This window comes from Panthera tigris, chromosome D1 (genome assembly GCF_018350195.1).
Source record: "Panthera tigris isolate Pti1 chromosome D1, P.tigris_Pti1_mat1.1, whole genome shotgun sequence".
In the NCBI taxonomy this organism is placed as follows: Eukaryota; Metazoa; Chordata; class Mammalia; order Carnivora; family Felidae; genus Panthera; species Panthera tigris.
The window spans coordinates 95,480,851-95,499,863 of record NC_056669.1 but is presented as its reverse complement, the minus strand read 5'-3'; the positions used below and the strand labels follow the sequence as shown (position 1 = coordinate 95,499,863).

General features: G+C 43.2%; 1 protein-coding gene and 1 long non-coding RNA gene across 5 annotated transcripts in view; one reads left to right on the top strand and one right to left on the bottom strand.

Moving 5' to 3' along the window:
• Window positions 1-1,771: 1,771 nt before the first annotated feature.
• The window catches only part of ALKBH3 (alkB homolog 3, alpha-ketoglutarate dependent dioxygenase), a 32,439-nt gene continuing 15,197 nt past the window's right edge, over window positions 1,772-19,013 (bottom strand). For 3 of the 4 annotated variants that reach the window (XM_007082069.2, XM_042958050.1, XM_042958051.1), the window contains exons 9-10: window positions 2,863-2,961; window positions 1,772-2,128 (exon numbers count right to left, since the gene is read on the bottom strand). In XM_007082069.2, coding sequence (XP_007082131.2) covers window positions 2,036-2,128; window positions 2,863-2,961 — 192 coding nt within the window. In that variant the 3' untranslated portion in view covers window positions 1,772-2,035. Of the gene's footprint in view, window positions 2,129-2,862; window positions 2,962-8,500; window positions 8,738-19,013 lie in introns of those variants that run through there. The other variant, XR_006208191.1, reaches the window with a different exon arrangement.
• LOC122231073 lies at window positions 2,955-4,169 on the top strand. The gene is made up of 2 exons (XR_006208192.1): window positions 2,955-3,451; window positions 3,694-4,169. It is a non-coding gene; the product is annotated as an uncharacterized LOC122231073 (long non-coding RNA).

Genomic DNA, 19,013 nt, shown 5'->3' with positions numbered 1-19,013 from the left:
GCACTCGAGCACTGGACAGCAAACAACAAAAGTTAAGACTGCTGCTCTCAGATGAAGAAGCCCAGGTGGTGGCCCAGGCTGTCAGCTGTCGAGTAGGAATTCATTGCCCTGACAGACATGGCAGCGATGAGTGAAGAGATCAAATCTGCAGCTGACGCAAGGGGAGATCATGACCCATTAGGAGGGATGCCGTAAGGCTGGGAACCATCTGCCAGTTCTTTCGTTTGTGGGAATGGAAGAGGAATTTCCCAATGTCATGCATCAAACTCAAAACCAAAGCTGGCTGTACCACCCTGGCCAGGTTTTGTTTAATAAGAAAAAAGCTAGGAGGGGCGCCTGGGTGGCTCAGTCGGTTGAGTGTCCGACTTCGGCTCAGGTCACGATCTGTCGGTCTGTGAGTTCGAGCCTCGCGTCGGGCTCTGTGCTGACAGCTGAGCCTGGAGTCTGCTTCAGATTCTGTGTCTCCCTCTCTCTCTGCCCCTCCCCTGTTCATGCTCTTTCTCTCTGTCCAAAATAAATAAACATTAAAAAAAAATTTTTTTTTTAAAGAAAAAAGCTAGGGATCAGAGGTTTTATTTTATTTTTACGGTGATTTGTATTTCCCTCACTGAAAAGCGCGTTATAATGCCCAGATTTTACAAAGCACTTAGTGTTTTTTACAAAAAGGAGCCATCCACATGTGAAACATTTAAAAAATGGGGTGGGGAGAACCCCAACACAAGAAGCCAGAAAGACTGTCAAAGAACAGGGCCTGGCCAGGCCCGGTATTCCATCTGAGTTGCGGGGAAGAGTCTGCCCGGCCTTTGGCACTTCACCAAGATCACAGAGGCCATAAATCTTGGAAACAAGATCAAAAGCAAGAAGGCTCTGTAAATTTTCCCCACAGGCAGCTAGGGAAACTCTAATTCTCTTGCCCTGTTTTCATCCATTTTCTTTCTCTCAAGTATCTCTCCATATCTTGGTTTGGAATCAGTCTGGCACAGTGCTCCTAAGTCAACAGGTCAAGAAGACATGTGACTTTATGATGCAATAAAGGGCAGCCACTCTGTTCTGTTTGGGGAACCTGGTGAATCATGGACTAAGCGCTGAATCTCGGGAACTTGTGTCTAAGATAGCACTGAGTCAGAAGAAAATTTTCATCATAGGGCCCCTGGAACTCAAAGTAAAGACAACTATTAGGTAACTGAGTCTATCCCCGTAGGACGGCTCCCGCTTCTATCTGGCTTCAAATGACTCAAGTTTTTCTCTAGGGGAAATTCATCTATGTGGGACAGCTGTCACCAGCAGGACATTTGCTGTTCTTCAGCCTAAATTTCTCATGACATCACTCACCTACTTCCGCCTTTGAGGGACAGTTTTCTCTCATGTGACAAGTACCCAGGCGGCTGCCTGAAGATGGCTGGGCGAGAGAACATGGCCTCCACTCTTCGTTCAGAGGCCGGTAACCGGTCTGTGTCCCAGGAAAGAGACTCAATTAAATAAAGTGCTCCCAGAGCAGGCAGCTTTCCATGACAAAAGCACACAAGCCAAGATGCTGAGGAGTCAGGGCAGCCTTCCACAAAGCTCTGAGAAGCCACCTCTGCTTGGGTCTCAGCAGCTGTGGGCCTGCGGGGGCTCCGGAGTCGCTGACACATATTTGTGGCTCTATTTCACCAAGTCACAAGGAATGAACACGTGCGGATTTACCCTGGAGGCAAAGCACATTCACGTTTCTTCCAGTGAAGCAGGGAGGGCAAGAGAAAAACTGCTTATGGACAAAATCACGCGTGAGCACAGCCACAGCAGTTTTTAATTTGCCTAAAGAACATATCGTGTACGATTTCAGGATGTGAGCAGGGAGCACTGTCCCCACAGTACGCATACTGTGAATAGGAGAGGCCAGCTGTCGTTTAACAGGACTCCAAGCTGGGGAGCAACCCACACCCTCACCCTCCAAGCAGCTGCACCGTGAGATCAGCTGGACCAGCCTCTGGAAGTCTCTTCGGGGTGGGAGTCTCAGCTCAGTCTCAGCAGAGCTCCTCACAAAGACCGCCCGTCACCAGCGCGCCCCTCTGGGGTCTGGATAAACTGTCCGAAAGGTCAGGTTTATTCTCGGTTCTCTGGAGTGGTACTCTTTGGGCACTCGATGCTAAATGGAAACACAGACAACTCTGACATAAACACATTTATGAGGAGACGGACCCCCGTCCCGCGACCCCCGTAAGTACCAACGAGCTCTTGGAAGTCTTGCGGAGAAAGGTTTTCTTCTCTGAAGAACACTTCCCCCACCACCATTGCTCTGATTGGCCAGCGCCCTCGCAGTGAAGTATTTTTCACCTCTTCTACCTGTTCTTCCTCTCAGCTTCCTGCCATTTCCCCCAATCTCCTAAAACAGCATGTAAACGGCTGAGACCAAAGACAGGCGTGAAATTCCACTCTCGTGCCAAGTGCTCTTAAGTGAACCTGAACACCTTAAGCATAACCTGGCTTTACCGTCTGGCCTGAGCCGTGGAGCTGTGCGGCCCAAGGTGATGTGCTAGCCACTGGCTACCTGATGCTATTCAAACTTAAGTCCTTCCACACACTAGCCACGTTTCAAGAGATGAAGAATAGTCGTGTGTGTCTAGAGGCTACTACGTGCGGACTTAAGAGATGCAGAACTTTTCTGCTGTCACAGAAAGTTCTGCTGCACGTTGCTGCCGCAGAGGTCCGTTCTGATTGTCAGTAGCATCAAAACTCCTTGATAATGACATCACTCTACCGCCTCTCCCTCACAATAAAAGCACCTTGCTTTTCACCACATCTGTTACAGAAATTAACAATCACAAGCTGTCAGGACACTGCCTCCATAGGAGTGAATCCAAATCATTTGCATGTTCTCACCTGCCAGTCAGCTTGTGTAGCTCCTTCCATGATTAACAAGGTCCCATGATCCAAGGGTATCTTCACTCTTTCCACATAGGTGTAGTCTCCATTCTCTTCCTAGAAAACAGCATTCATTGCACTACATTTTTTGTGGTGTGATCAAGACGCAACAGAAGCTGACGATGGTCAAGAAATGCAAACCTCTACTCAGCTAGACTACAGGGGCTCGTATACTGGTTCTGTCACTTGGCAGCTGTTTGGCCTTAGGCAAGCTGTGTCACCGTCGGTACCTTAATTTACTCATCTGTAGAATGGGGATGATGACAGGACCTGCCACACAGGGCTGTTATGAGCCTCCACCGATCGAATACGTGTAAATTCCTTGGAGACTGGCACATATTAAGTACAGTATAAGTGCCAGCTATTATTATCAGCATCTAAAATCAGCAGAACAGCCCATTCTGACCTGTGAAGAAATTAAGTCATTCATACGAGAACGCCTTACATCTGCTTTATGCCATGCTCTGTGTTCTGACATAGTGTGGAAAACAAGGCTTTTCAACAAGATGTGGTGCGATGAGTTCTCACTGCTTTTTCAGAAGTTATGGTAATTCATTAATTGGTACCTATGTTAAACTAGTCACAACTCTTCCTATAGCTCCTCTGGTGTCTTGGAGATACATTCTTGTTTCTTTCCAGAATAGTCAGCAGCAGGATTTTCTTAAAGAAGGGAGCTCTGGCTTGACCAGAACAGTGTTGCAAACTGAGACTGGCTATTTAAGCCTGAGAGCATAGATCACAACACTTCGGATACAAATGCCTTGTATTCACATTGCCCCTCTCTTCCAGACAGCTCAAAGTCCATTCATGTCCAGTCCTCTGATGGAAGCTTCACAGAGTGGCCTGCGAAACAGCCAACAGGTGGGGGTCACTCTTCCTTCGCAGCCGACAAAGGGGTGCGTTTAACAACTTCCGTGCTCACAGCAACGAAGAGCTTATCAAGAGCTGAGACCCAACCTTCCTGATCTTTCCACTTCCGTTCTGGGCAGATCCACCCATTCATTTGCTTCACTTCGGATGCAAGGGACTGCATTTAGGTTACTGCAGGATTGATTTCACTGCAATACTGTGTTTATGTTTATTATTGCAGGAGTGCTTCGGAGAATGTAACTATTTACAATGATTTCCTTCAGGAAAATCAAAATCAAAACAATAATGAACTTGCATAAACAGTTTAAGTTCTAGGTCCCAACCCTTGGCAGTGACTTTGTCGAGCACAGTCATAACTTTTCCAGGCAGAAGATAAAAGCAATGTTTAAACATAACTTTTGGTTTCAGTGATTGATTTTAATTGTGCCTGCCACCTTTTCTTTTTCAGTAGCAAGTAAGCGTGAAGCATTAACCTCTGACCCGTCAGCCAATCAGAGAGCAGTGGGAAGGTGACCCTGTTCTCGGGTGGCCCAGCTGCATCTCAGAAAAGCTGAGCGGCTCTCTATAAAAAAGGATTCCAACCACAAATGTATGTCCTACTGGAGAAAAGGTATCAGAAGGGAGTGCATCAGCCATGAGATTAGAGGGCTCAGGGCTCCTTGATTTGGGCTGTAAAGTCAGTTGCCAAATCAAGATTCAACACAGCTAGGAGCAGACCTCTTGCCCTGTACAGGAGGAGTGCCCTACACTCAGTGAGTGCAGCAGAATCTTCATCTATAACTCAAGCACAGACACAAGGACAGGGCAGAAAAATGAAGTAGAGAGGAAAGACACTGAGCCAGACACAAAGACAACTCTGAGACGAAGATCTCTTAGAACAGTAAAAACATTATTGGGGAAGAGGGAGTACCAAGGCCAATGGAAGAGACGGGGTGAGCACTGTAATTCTGCCTGGAAACATGCACCGGGAATAGACGTAACAAGTGAGAGAGAATTCCAGATGCAAGGGGAAAATACCAGCACTGATAGAAAGTGATATTCAACAGAGCCACGTTTCACTTAATGTTCCTAAGATCTGAATTTTTCAAACGAGAAAAAGCCTCAAGTTGATTTTAAATACACTACCTCCAATATAACCTTTAGTTGTACATAAAAGCAGAAGGGGGTGATCCTTCACTTGCGATGGAGCTACTATTTTTTTTTAACGTTTATTTATTTTGAGAGATTGAGAGTGCGAGCAGTGGAGGGGCAGAGAGAGAGAGAGAGAGGGAGACAGAGAATCCCAAGCAGGCTCTGCACTGTCTGTACTGAGCCTGACACGGGGCTTGATCTCAAGACCGTGAGATCATGACCCAAACCGAAATCAAGAGTCAGCTGCTTAACCGACTGAGTCACCCAGGTGTCCCGGGGATGGAGTTACTCTTTTTTTTTTTTTTTTAATGTTTACTTTTTGAGAGAGAGAGACAGAGTGTGAGTGGGGGAGGGGCAGAGAGAGAGAGAGGGAGACACAGAATCCGAAGCAGGCTCCAGGCTCTGAGCTGTCAGCACAGAGCCCAACACGGGGCTCGAACTCATGGACCGCGAGATCATGACCTGAGCCGAAGTCGGACACTCAACCGACTGAGCCACCCAGGCGCCCCATGGAGCTACTCTTAATCAGTCTCTGAAAGAGACAATGATACCCAGTGCACCCACTGAAAGAGGTGATGTCATTACTTTGCTGGTTGTTATTTATTCCTTCCAATCCCTTGGCTCAGAAAACACATTCCTAATTTGCAGAAGGAGATAGAAAAGAGGGCAAGGTTGCTTTCTACCAAAGCAACACAGAGCTCACAAATGCTTTCTTCTTTTCTTGAGGCCAGAGTGCCAACAGACCCCAGAGCCACTCTTTAACTTAACCAAGACATGCAGAGACTTCTTCCAGTCAGGAAACACGTAAAAGGCCAGTGGAGCTCACGCGGCAGTGCATAAAGGCACAAATTGATAAATGGATAAGCAACACTGGAAGCACCAGTCAGACTGTTTAGACCATTAGGCATGGTAAAGTTACCAAAACAATGGTTCTGTCACCCTTTTGATTTACTTAGGTCTTTTTTCGAGACAAAAGAAAAAAAAGAAAAAAAGAGAACACCCCTAAAAAAACCATGGCATAGGATAAAATTTTCCATCCCTGACCCTGGTGAAAAGAGGCTTTTTAGAGGCTCTGGCTGGCTCAGTCAGTAGAGTATGTGATTCTTGAACTCAGGGTTGTGAGTTCAAGCCCCACACTGGACACAGAGCTTACTTAAAAAAAGAGGCGTTTAGGGTTATAATCAGTCTACGAGGTGGGTTTTGTTGTTGATGATTTGGTTTTCCACACACTCAAAACTTCACAAGCAGATAAATAAAGCAAAAAATATATACTTCTATATTACTTATGATCAACACTCTCCCTCCATCCTTGCCAAGCACAGCCAGTTTATCTGAACACTTGATTAGGATTCCCAAGGTCTTCTGGGCCCTCCCAAAGTTCTACAATCTCACCTCCACCTCCCGACACAAGCCTCCCTAGTTTCCTTTAGAAAAATGGTATTTAGGGGAAAAAATCTGGGTGTATTTATCATTCTATCATTACTAACTATCCAACAGACAGGAAACCGCAACATTTTTTTTTCCATTGGAAAGGTTGAGCTCACATTTTACAAGCTCTATAGAGTTTTCATGGAATCGCTCCTTTCTCATCCTAATTAGAAATTATAAGCAACCATCAGTGCTTGAAAATCAGCAGCAGCATAGTTTTTCTTCCTATTGTAAGAGTAACACAAGTTCAATGAAGTAAACGACACACTTGTGAATTACTGGCTCAATGTCTGCCTTCCTACTCTCTGATAAGTTCTATAAAGAGGATTATGTGGTCTTGCCCTTTTGAAATATGCTATCACACATATCAATAAATATGGGAATGACTGAGGAAAAGTACCAGGAAAACATAATCCTATTATCCAGAATTCATGCAATGCATGCCCAGGAAACACTGTATAAATATAATTACGCACTTTACATTTTTATCATTATATCGTGAGCATGTGTTTACATCTTAAAGGTACAGTATTCACAAATGTGGTTCTATAATATTCCTTTATATGAACATATCTTTCCTTCTTCAAACTCACAAATATTTTTTGACCACCTATGTCAGGCACTGTGCCTAATGCTAAGAATATAGCAGTGAGGAACATACTATTAGACACTGAGATTTTAATATGCCGGTACTAATAAGAGAAAAAAAGAGAAAAGAAAGGAAGAGAAAGAAAGGAAAGAAGGATGGATGGATGGATGGATGGAAAAAAGGAAGGAAAGAAGGAAGGAAAGAAGGGAGGGAAGGAGGGGGGCAGGTAGGCAGGCTACTGCAAGTAGATCCTGGGCAAAACATTTCTGGGTGTTTTTCTAAGGATATATTGTCAAAAGTGGAATTACTGGATCCTTAAAGCAGTTTGATTTGTTGTACCAAAATGCTTTCTTAAGAAGGTTGTGGAAATTTCTAATTCCATCAGGAAAATACGGCAGTACTTATCCTCCCCTAAAAAATTTAGGGGGAAAATGACAACTCATTATTCAAACAGAGAGTTCTTTAATTACTAACCCAGTCCAACACTTTTTCACATGTCTATTTGCTGTTTGCATTTATTCTGTTGTGAACTCCCTGCTCACGTTCTTTGTCCATTGTTCTACAGGATGTTGTATTTTTCTTACTGATCTGTAACCACAGATAGTGAGATATTTACCCTTTGTCATAGTTTCTGCAAATATTTTTCTCATTTGCTATTTGTCCCTTAACTGTGTTTATGATATTTAACGTAGAGTAGCTCAAAAACTTTTAGAGTCAACTCTGACCTTTCTTTGGCTCTCCTTCATGGTTTTTATGCTTAGAAAGTCTTTTCTCATCCTGAGGGAAGTTAAACATACAACTACATTTCCTTTTTGGTTAATAAAAAAAAAAAAAAAAAAAAAAGAGTCTACATTTTTTTAGATTTAACTCTTTAATCTATCGGAATTTGGTGCTTTTATTTCCCCCAGGCTTCTTTTTATAAGTTTCCAAATACTTTTGGATAGGATCAACCACAGTGTATGCTGCCCAGGGGCCAGGCATGTCAGGAACTATGTGTACGTCATTGCTAATGCTCATTACAACCCCGTGAAGGAGGTGATATTGCCCATTTTATCATAAGCAAAAGGAGCTAGAGGGAAAGCACATCTCTAAGGCAGAAGACTGACAGGAGGCAGGCAGGGCTAGTATTTGAATTTAGATCTGCCGGACTCTAAAGCTTCTATTCCTTCCACTGTGCTCTGCAAAGTGATCTCTACTCCTTTTGGAATTCTGTAATATTTCCCGTTCTAATTACAAGGCACGGGACTGAACCGCAAGGGTCACAAACAGCAGCAGGCAGCATAAGTGAGGAGTGGCGGTAGGACACAAGACAGTGGGGAGTGGGGAGTGGGGAGTGGGGAGTGGGGAGTGGGGAGCGGGGGCCACGGAGAACCGGAGAGCACGGGCCTGCACACAGGTGTAGCCACTCTGCAGCTCCAGCTCACCATTGCCTCAGGTTTGTCTGATTTTCTGGGTTTTCCAGGGAAGATAAGAAATGGGATTTTTTACGAAAAATCTCCCGAGTTATACATTTTGGCAAGTAATACAATTTCTTTTCAAACGCTGGGCAGCATAAGCAAGTCTGAGAACCAGATTCACCTCAGGAGTGGCCCAGCCGTGCTGCTGATGGACCCATCGCCTGACCCCTTTTATGCCCACGTCTCGTCATTCTACCTAGCCTGGAAGCTCCCGAGCAAGGCCAGTTATGATCTGCTGGGCTTCTTTGATCCTGCTTCGCCATTCCACATGGTAGTGCTTGACAGAAAGCTCAGGACACACATGTCACTTCAGGCACACATTCTTAATTTCAGCGACCCAACTCAAGGAGAAAAGGCCCTTGAAAGCAAAATATAGTTCCGAGTTAGTGGTCTGAGTCTACAGTGAGACCTTTGATTTTTCAAGTGATCCCGATCCTGGTAAGTCGATGAGCTACTTATGTGAAAATTTTCCATCATTTTACCAAGAAGATGCTGATAAAACCAAACGCAAATGAGCAGAAAGGACAAAGTGGGGGCCCGCAACCTGTCTCTCATTTTCCGAGCTCTCAGGAAGCCCTTGACATGCAGTAACTATGATTAGTTTCTGCACTGGAGGCTTCAAGGCTACAGTGGGCCCTTGAATCCCGGAGAGGAGCACATTAATGAGAAGGCAGAGAGCGAGCGCAAGGGAGAGCAGAGAGATGACCTCGCACAATGGGGCGATCACACAGGGAACGGCAAGACACCAGGGCAGACTGGGCACAGATTATGTAAAGATTTGACAGTCTGGCTAAGGAACTGACATTTTATCTTTTGTTCCAGTAGGAGCAAATAAAGGCTCCTGAGTTGGAAAACAGAGCGATGAAAGCAGTGAGCTCAATCTTGGCTCTCTGCTCTTCTTTTGCTCTGAATGATGATGTGCAATTCCATAGCTTTCCATATTATCTACATTACTAGTTCTAACTCAATTCAACGGTTGTCTGAGCCACACTGCCTAAGTGATTTGACAGGATGCTTCAGCCACCTCATCTGTACAACAGGGATAATAGTGGTATCGACTTCATGGGATTCCTGGAAGATTGAATATAAAGCACTTAGAACAGGGCCAGGCACAGAGTCAACACTACACATTTGTTATTTATCATCATCACTTTCCTGTTGTTATTCTGACAATTTCCAGATGACGTCTCCAGCATAGGCCTGTCATCTGAACCACAGACCTATACAGCCAATGGCCTACTTCCCACTGGAAGTCTCAGGCTTCTTCAACCTAGCATGTAGAAGAAGAACTCTTAACTCCATTTATGAATCCTCCTTCAACAAGACCACAATCAAATGCAAAAGTCCCTGTTCCTCCTCCTCCGAAGAGCTACCCACCAACTGCTCAAGCCATGAACCTGGGAGTCACTCTCGATTCTTACCCTTACCTCTAAAGTAGAAATGCAAGTTTTATTGGTTCACCTTCAAAATCATGCCTCAAGTTCATCCTCTTCTCTTCATCCCCACTGCCACCACCTTAGTCCAAACCAGCAGTACCACAGAGTCTCCCACCTTCTATTTAAGTTGTGATCGTTGCTCTTTGTTCATTTGATTGTAGTCTAGCTCCTATGACCTCCATGAGAAAGGCCCCATACTTGTCATATTCACTGCTATATCCCCAGATTTGAGCATAGCACCTGACACATAGTAGGTGCTCAGTTAGTAATTGTGGGACAGAGAAGAGAGGAGATAGAGAGAGAGAGAGTGACCTATTCCTGAAAATAGCTGGCATCTGGGCATCAAATAGAACTGGGAGAGAAGATTGAAATTAAAAGACATTTCAGTACCTTAGGTATGTGGTAAAAAGAGCCTGGGATAAAGATGGCCACTAGGGGAGGGATTCAAGAACAAATTAAGAAGATCTGGGAATTAAAACAATTAAGAGAACAGGAAAGAACTAAAAATAACTTACACGTGAACCTGACCAAGAGAACAGTGGTATCGTGAACATAAATGGACTTATTAGCAGATGGAACTGTGGAGTTTTCTGAGAGAACAATAAATCTGATTTTATATTTTCAGGTCAAGTCACATGTGCTATTATAGGTGGCAATGTCCTGTGAATATGTACATGTGACGTATAAGTGAGATAAAAGTCAAAGCTGGAGATAAGAGATTCAGAAGTCACTCCACCAAAGAAGGAACAGTTGAAGCCATAAGAGCTAGTGAAATCTTGTTTATTAACTTATATAACCAACACACACACACAGACACACACACACACACACACACACACACACACACACAAAATGCTAAATCCTGGAGACATAATAAGACAGAAACTGACCTTGCCCATATGGCATTTACAATCTATTGCCAGTTTATAATCTCCTAAAAACTCATATAAACAAAGATAACAGAATCAAAGATAATCTTGAATATCCACACTTTAGAGGCTGAATGTAAAGGAAAAACCTTTAAAAAGGTATGGAAATAGCAATGAGAAAAGTGTGAGACTAGGAAAGGAAAAGGGAGCTAAGAAATGGCCGAGTTTCCAGCAGTGAGGTGATGGATACGGATATTACAAGGAAGAACAGAATGACAATCGAGAAAAGGCTTTTTTGGACAATGGTATCTGTATATTAGCAAAGTGGTGGGGTGGATCTATAGAACAGGTGTTTTAAGAGTGAATTAAGTTGTAAGGAAAGGGAAACTGCAGACAGAAAACTTACTCCCTAATTTGTACTTCAAAAGCAAGTGAACAAACCCAAAACCACCCCAGATGTAAGTAAGAACGTCTGCAGAGTCAAGCAAAGGGTTTTCTCAAGATGGTAACAGATATAAAGAGATTTCCCCAGCTTTCTGGTCCAAGGATCAGATACATGGTAGAACTGATTGACAAGTATGATTAAGGCTTTTTTGCAGACTGAAATGATTATTGAAAACTGAATGTTAGCCCGTGTTACAGCCGCTTAACCTGCTGAGGGCCAGCTGTCCATTTACTTGCCCTATCTCCCAACTTATGACTATGCCAATAAAGTTTCCCTCTCTGCTTTTTTAAAGATTTTTTTCAGCTTGTTTTCCCAAATTGTGGTGTTCCCTTGCCTTTGAGAACCTGGCTGGCTTCTAGACTGCTTCATGGATCACCTAAACTTGCAGCTGTATTTGGAATACGAAACTGTTCCTACAGTGTTGATACAAGAACACAGCTGGACTTACTGTTCACAGTGGTATCATTTTTTATTATTTTTTATGGAAAGAGAATAAAGCTAGGACCCGACAATGTCATCTCTAGTTATTCTGCTGACTCAAACCACGCTTTAAATGATGGCACCCTCAATATTGATCTGAAATACATTACTTTAAAAAGAAAAGCAGCTCTTTCTGAAATAAGATCTGCTAAAAGTAAAAGGCTGCTGGAAGAGCATAGATCTGAAATCGCCAAGGTTATCTATTCATAACCGGTTTTAAACTCCTGTGCCAGATTCAAATCTTTGGGTGTTTACCCAACTCTTTCCTGATTTTTGGTACTGATTTACCATGGAAGGTTCTGATGAGGTGTGTGAGAATACGAAGTAAGCATGAGGGACTGGTATGGGCAATCAATCACCCTATCCCAGGGATGACCAGTGATCTCAATAGTTCATTAAGACCTCCCGACCTCTTGCTTGGGAGGTCTGGGCAATTGTTCAATGCAACGGAGGCTCTCTCTGCAGGCATCTAAAACTTAGCACTGTACATCAGACTAGATGAGAACTCTTGCCTTTCCTTCTGGACTGGACACACTGAAAGGCAAATGGAGTGAAATGCCTGCTGACAGCGTTTGTTGTTCAGCTTTGTTGCTGACATAGTACTGGGGGGTAGCATGGGGGCAAGAAGGTACTGAATTTCGGCAAAAATAAACATGGCTTTACACTTACTGTTACAGTCATTCTAGAGACACTGAATGTTCATTTAAAATCAGAAGACTTCATGAAATGATGATTTCGTTCTTGGCAATATATTTCCAAGAAATGCAACTTAAAGAAACTGCTATCTTGAAAGAGCTCCCCCACCCCCAAGACTGTAGAAACAGAAACTAATGTTCTCCTTCCTCTAAGAGCATATGAGGACAAATTCCACCATGTCTGACATCCAGCTGACCTCAGTCACTAGCAAAAGTGCAGGGTTCTCTAGTCATCCATTAAAACAAGACAACTCATTCCCAACCCGTTCCTGGACATCACCTGATCAGACACAACTCCCCCTTTCCCACCGCCTCCCCAAACTCTCTCCTTCCTGCCCCTGTGCACTATGTCCTTTGGAATTCCCAGTCAGTGATGAGCAAACACCCTTAGATCCCCAACCTCATGTGCTCTGAACGTTCCCTTGACTTGCCTGTCTTAACTGAAACCTAGCCATCTCCAGGATTTCAAATCTCTGAAGACTTCTCATGTGGAAAGTGATCTTGTCTGTCCCATCCAGAGAGCCAGGAGATAATCCACATTAACAATTTCAGACCACTATTGCCATACCTCTGTTAAAAATCCCTGCTCCAGGGGCAACTGCGGGGCTCAATCAGTTGAGCGTCCGACTTCGGCTCAGGTCATGATCTCGCGGTTTGTGAATTAAGAGCCCTGCGTTGGGCTCTGTGCTGACAGCTCGGAGCCTGGAGCCCGCTTCGGATTCTGTGTTTCCTTCTCTCTCTGCCCATCCCCTGCTTGTGTTCTGTCTCTGTCTCTGTCTCTCAAAAATAAATAAATAAGTAAATGTAAAAAAAAAAAAAAAAAAAAAAATCCCTGTTCCTCTGAGCTCATGTCATTGACCTGGCCACCTCTGTCCTTCTCTGCCTTGGTCCCAGGTATGCACAAGGTATAAAAAGTTCTTAACTGGTCTCCTGGCTTCCACTCTTGCTCCTTTTTAGTCCACGCTCCACACAGCAGCAACTGACTTTTATAAAATTATCCATCAGATCATGTAATTCTTCTGCTTAACACATTTCCATGCTTCCTGATGTACTTAAAATCTGCTCCTTCCTGAGGCTCCTGAGCCTCTGCATGATCTGGCCCCTGTCTACTCTCCCCATCTTATCACCTGCTCTGCTCCTCGCTTGCTCACTCTGCTCTGCTGTGGGGCCTCCTTCTCCTTCCTCAGCTCTCTTCTGCCCAGCTAAGCAGTCATCTACCATGAAAACTGCACTTGGGAAAGAGGAGAACATCACCAGAAGGGTTAGGAATAGTTTTTATGAGTATGGCAAAGGGAGGAAAAAATTCTCACATTGGGACACTGTTTTAAAAAGACAAGTTTGGAAGCAGACCCCATTCCTAATCACATGCAAATTTGATGAATCACTTTGGAAAAGGTTGTTCTCCCAAGACTAAAAGGACCATTGGTGGCACTATAAAACTAGACGGTCCTTGGCAAAAAGTGAATTCTTCCCAGTGGCAGTGAGGGTATGGATTCCAACTGAGACAAGGCCCCAAGGCAGCAAATGATGATTCCAACTCTTATGGGATTTCAAGTCTGAAGATAATTCAGTCTTACTAAAACTACTTAGCTTTATCTGCTCAAACATGCACATTTTCATCTACCCACCCACTCACTCACTCTCTCCAAACCACTAACTAGCCCTAGAGATAGCAGCTCAAAAACTCAGTCACCATTCCCGTTCCACAGGCCACTTCACCCTCTGCGAGTCTCCCTTCTACTCCATTTCACAGGCCAAGGGAATCTTGGGATTTTGGTTTCACTACTACTCATTTCCTTTTCCAATTTTCCACATCTGAAAAGTCACTGTGGCATCTACTATTCTTAACAGCTTAAAAATTCACTGATTATTGCAAAAACTTTCATCGTGCCTTTCATGGGGTAACTTTTTATTGCTCCGATAAAGTAGCTACCAATCATCACCCCATTTGCAAAAAAAAAGAGATATAAATGAGGAAGATAGGTGCTTTTTACCATCAGTGACAGATACAAAAAATAAAAACTGACTTTCTAGACTTCATTTAGGGATATATTGAAAGAACGATGATTATTAACAATTTCTTTCCAGTATTTCTTGTAACTCCTCAGAATAGATGCTATAATCGGAAGAGGGGCTGATTAAGAAATATGGATGACTGGGGGCACCTGGGCGGCTCAGTGGATTGACTGTCCGACTCTTGATATCGGCTCAGGTCATGACCTTATGGTTTGTGGGCGCGAGTCCCGCATGGGGTTCCATGCTGAGCACGGAGCCTACTTGAGATTCTCTCCCTGTCTCTCTCTGTCCTTTCCCCATTCATATTCTCGCTCTCTCACTCTCAAAATAAATAAAGTTAAAAAAAAAAAAAAAGCAATATGGATGACTGGGCCAGCAGCAGTGGGGTGCTAAAGCGGAGGTTCAGTTACCGCTCCATGAAATACTGCACAGTGTAATTTAGTCACCTTTCAAATTTAAGCTAGTCAGTATTACAGTATTTTGGATTCTAAGATCTTCATTTCTTCTGAGGTTCTGGAAAAATATCAGTATTTATGACCAAACTGACCTTTTCATACTCCACTCTTCCCAGTAGTGGGCAAAAAATCAATTAGCAAGATAGGTAGTAGGAACTCCAATTCACTGGGGACTCTCAGAGCCTCCACCATAGGAAGTGGTTTTCCAACCATCTCTTCTGGTGCTACAAATAAGGTTCACATTCTTCAGAAGGTGTTAGAGAGAGAAGTGGCTACAGAAATGCTGAACTTGCCTCAACTCAATCACCCTGAGGTGGATATTTTTTAGGATTCGGCTGATCAAAGACAGAGCTTACCCATACATAATGTGCTACAAAAACAAGGCTTTTGGCATCTAAACCTCCAGCACATCACAAACTTCCTGCTATTATCTAATATCCCCCCAACTCAGCCATCACGGTTTCCATGGTAACCGACAGAGAAATAGCAGCCTGCCAAATGGCTTTTGTGGTTCCTTTTCTGGCTTGTTTTTCAGTATAGAATTAAAGCTAGCTGGGAAAAGAACGAGACTAATCTTTACAGCAGGGACACGATGCATTTCGGAAAGTACAACTAGGTTTGGGACAAGGAGTGTAGACAAACTTTAATGAGCCCAGCTTGATAGAATAAAAAAAGGTTCTTGGTTTCTAAAAAATGTCTACTCAAGTATATTTGGTAAGCTTTCTGTCTTGAGATAGTACATCCTGATACTGTCTGGAAGACAGATATGGTGCCATCCACTCTGTCTTTAACTGAATTAACAAAAGAAGGGATGGGATGAATGGAACGGCAAGATCAAGCAAGTCTACCATGCCCCCAGGTACCTTGTTACCATTAAAGGAAATGTAAGTTACTCTGAAATCAAACTGAACGGGCAGGAGCTGCCTGACTTGGACTAGAGGACAGTGAAGAAGGATCTCTTGGGGGAGAGAAATGTCTGTCCTGGGGATGATGCATGCATGAAGCTGACTGAGCCAACTGTATGAATCAGAGAGGCCCTCATACTTAGGAAAACAAAGATCTCCTCACCATCTCGGCACAGGGAGAAATTGTGAGGAATGCAATGTGTAGAACTGGGGCAGCTTTCAGAAGAGCAGCAGCTACAGAGATCCGCCTAAAGTGCCAGACTGCACAACAAACAGCTGCTGCAGGGGTGGAGGAGACTGAATGTTTAAAAAAAAAAAAAGAAAAAGTGGCCCAAAACATATGCTTTTCTGTCTCAAACTGCTTACTTGAATAAAGTACACAAAAATCTTATGATTCTTCTATGTCACTTCCAGATGAGAAACTCTGACTCAAGCCAAACAGGTATTTAGATTCCCTTCTGATAGGTTAAAACGAACTGGATTTTGACAAGAGATACCCTCCCACAACCTCTAACATTCCGAATGTCTTGTTGACAGACATGAAAATTACAACCTACAGTGGCATACTAAGTTAGGTTCCTAAGAGTTTCCTGACAGAAAGTCAGACTCCTACAAATTCTACACAGAAGACTAACGTAATTTATGCTTTTTAATTTATGCTTTTACCTTGAGTTGTATGAATCATGAGTCATGTTCTCAGAGCTCTCACTGGAGTTTAGAAAGAAAAGTAGACACAGATTTGCAATAACCACTTCCTTTCAATCCTTCAGAAAAGAGATCATTATAATAAGATAAAGATGATGCACCCTAAGGCTGTCAACTCAAAGAAAGGCTTCTGTGCACTTCTAGTTTAGCTAGATTTGTGGAGCCCTGAATTTTTTGAAATCTATGTTAAAAAACTTGAACAAGTCTTTCCAAAAGTTTAAACTTGGGTCTTGTTTACCCAAGAATTGAACTTACAGGTTCTGGGGGGGAAAAAGCCATTTTTAAATCAACTGGGTTCAGTAATGCATGATTATAATTCCCAATATATTAACCTTCAATTTTCCCATTAAACAAAACTTTTTTTAAATGTTTTTATTTATTTTTGAAGGAGAGAGAGGTAGAGCATGAGCAGGGGAGGAGCAGAGAGAGAGGGAGACCCAGAATCCGAAGCAGGCTCCAGGCTCTGAGCTGTCAGCACAGAGCCCGATGCGGGGCTCGAACTCACGAACTGTGAGATCATGACCTGAGCCGAAGTCGGACGCTTAACTGACTGAGCCACCCAGGCACCCTTCAATTTTCCCATTAAAAAAAATTTTTTTTAAATATTTATTTATTTTGGACAGAGAGAGACAGAGCATGAGCAGGGGAGAGGCAAAGGGAGAGGGAGACAGAATCTGAAGCAGGCTCCAGGCTCTGAGCTGTCAGCACAGAGCCTGACACGGGGCTCAAACTCAGACCACGAGATCATGACCTGAGCTGAAGTTGGATGCTCAATTGACTGAGCCACCCAGGCGCCCCCCCTCCACCTTTTTAAAAAATTTTTTTTTTAATATGTATTCAATTTTCCTATTTTAAACAAAAGCCAGAATTGAAAGGACATGCAATTACTTCAAAATTAATCATAATTACGATGACGCAGGAAGCCAAAACTGATTACAGTCAATAGTCTGAGGTGAGGCATTGACACCTTTATATTTCTTCCCAAATCTGTTTTCTCAGCCAACTTTAAGATCTCAGACGAATTTTCTTACTTATTAGGTCTATATTTTTACAAATCTGCCATCATGAGTGTAGTGCAGATTCCCTTGCTACTAGCAGACAATTACAGGGACTTTACATCTTTAGTATTTCATGACCTGTGCTTTCACTACACTCCTCAAAATAAACTGTAAGACTTCAAAAGATAAACCTTCAGTATGGGCCATCTCCCTCAAATAAAGATCTTTATTCCAAATGGTTGCTTTTGGACACAAGGCTGTGTGGTAGTTGTATTACCCATCTACTCGTTAACCTATAACGTAAGTGAGGTTTATTACCAAGAAATAGCTCTTGATGGCCACGAATAATGTCTTTATATGCGAAAATGAAGACCTTCAGTTGCCTGGAGGGGAAATGGAATGGGAATATTCTGGGCACAAGAACACTGCTAACACTTAATGACTGGAAACTGCTTCTACAGTAAAACTAATTATCCAGAAAGCATGCTTTGGGAATCCTTAAGCTTCAAATCTGTAAACAGGCCACAAGTGTTTTTAAGAAGGGGGTGGTGTGTATGTGTATGCAAATGTATGTGTGTAAAGAAACAGTGATTGCACAAGTAACTACCTGGCAACAAAGAAAATACCTGTACGGCTGCAAGTGAGGATTATCCCAAACATCGTGCTGGCTCTACCAGCGGATGTGCCACTCGGAGAGATGGAAGGGTGACTTCCATAGGAAGGCACAGCACCAGGAGGGAAAAGACGACTTCATCTTACTCAATTACTGCTACAGCCAGATCCCAGGACCAGGCTTGACAAAAAGTTGGTGTGGTTATGTCCGGCTTGAGAAGAGGATCTGAACTTAAAAATGAAACATGTGGTGTTCCTCTGCTATTCACATAACAGGAGCCTTACCAAGGGCAGGATGAATTATTCATGTAATTTATCTGACTGGGTTTTCACCGAGTAGAAGGCCGCATATAAAAGCATAACCATATCCAAAGAGAGTATGGCAAAGGTTGGGTCGTCTGCTTCTCAAGTGGTACTCCCCCTGGTACAGGAGAAGGCTAATCAATCACCAATGAAACTGGGAAGGCCAAACTGCTCAGAAGCAAGTTCACTCAATACATCACTGGCAATTGACAATCCCCTGCTAGCACAGACCAAAGAAACAAAGCAAAGAAAACCTAATCAAGGGAAATTATACCAACAAAAGCTGCCTAATGGCATAAATGCAAAATAACACAATATGCTTCAAAATACCATGCTTGGAAACCGAAATACATGTCAGGAAAGCAGCCCAGTCCATTAACTATGTTCTTAGAGGAAGCATATCTGATGAAGAACAGACATGAGCACTGGCAGGCTAATAATTATTTGGTCTGGATTAGGTCATATTCTAAACACAGCCTTATAAGCCTTTCCACACTGACTGGCTCTGGTTTACTGTTATAAACTAAATGACTGGGAACCTTGGTAAGAGAAAGACACAAAGATAATAAGATCATTTGGTAGAGGTTTGCTCTTTTCTTTGAGTTTCTACTACCTTTCTACCTATCTTAATCCTAGGATCTTATACTTTTTTGATTTAAGAAAGTCAAAACTCCTAGTGTCCCTGAAATATCCTGTAACATATGTAAAACCCAGG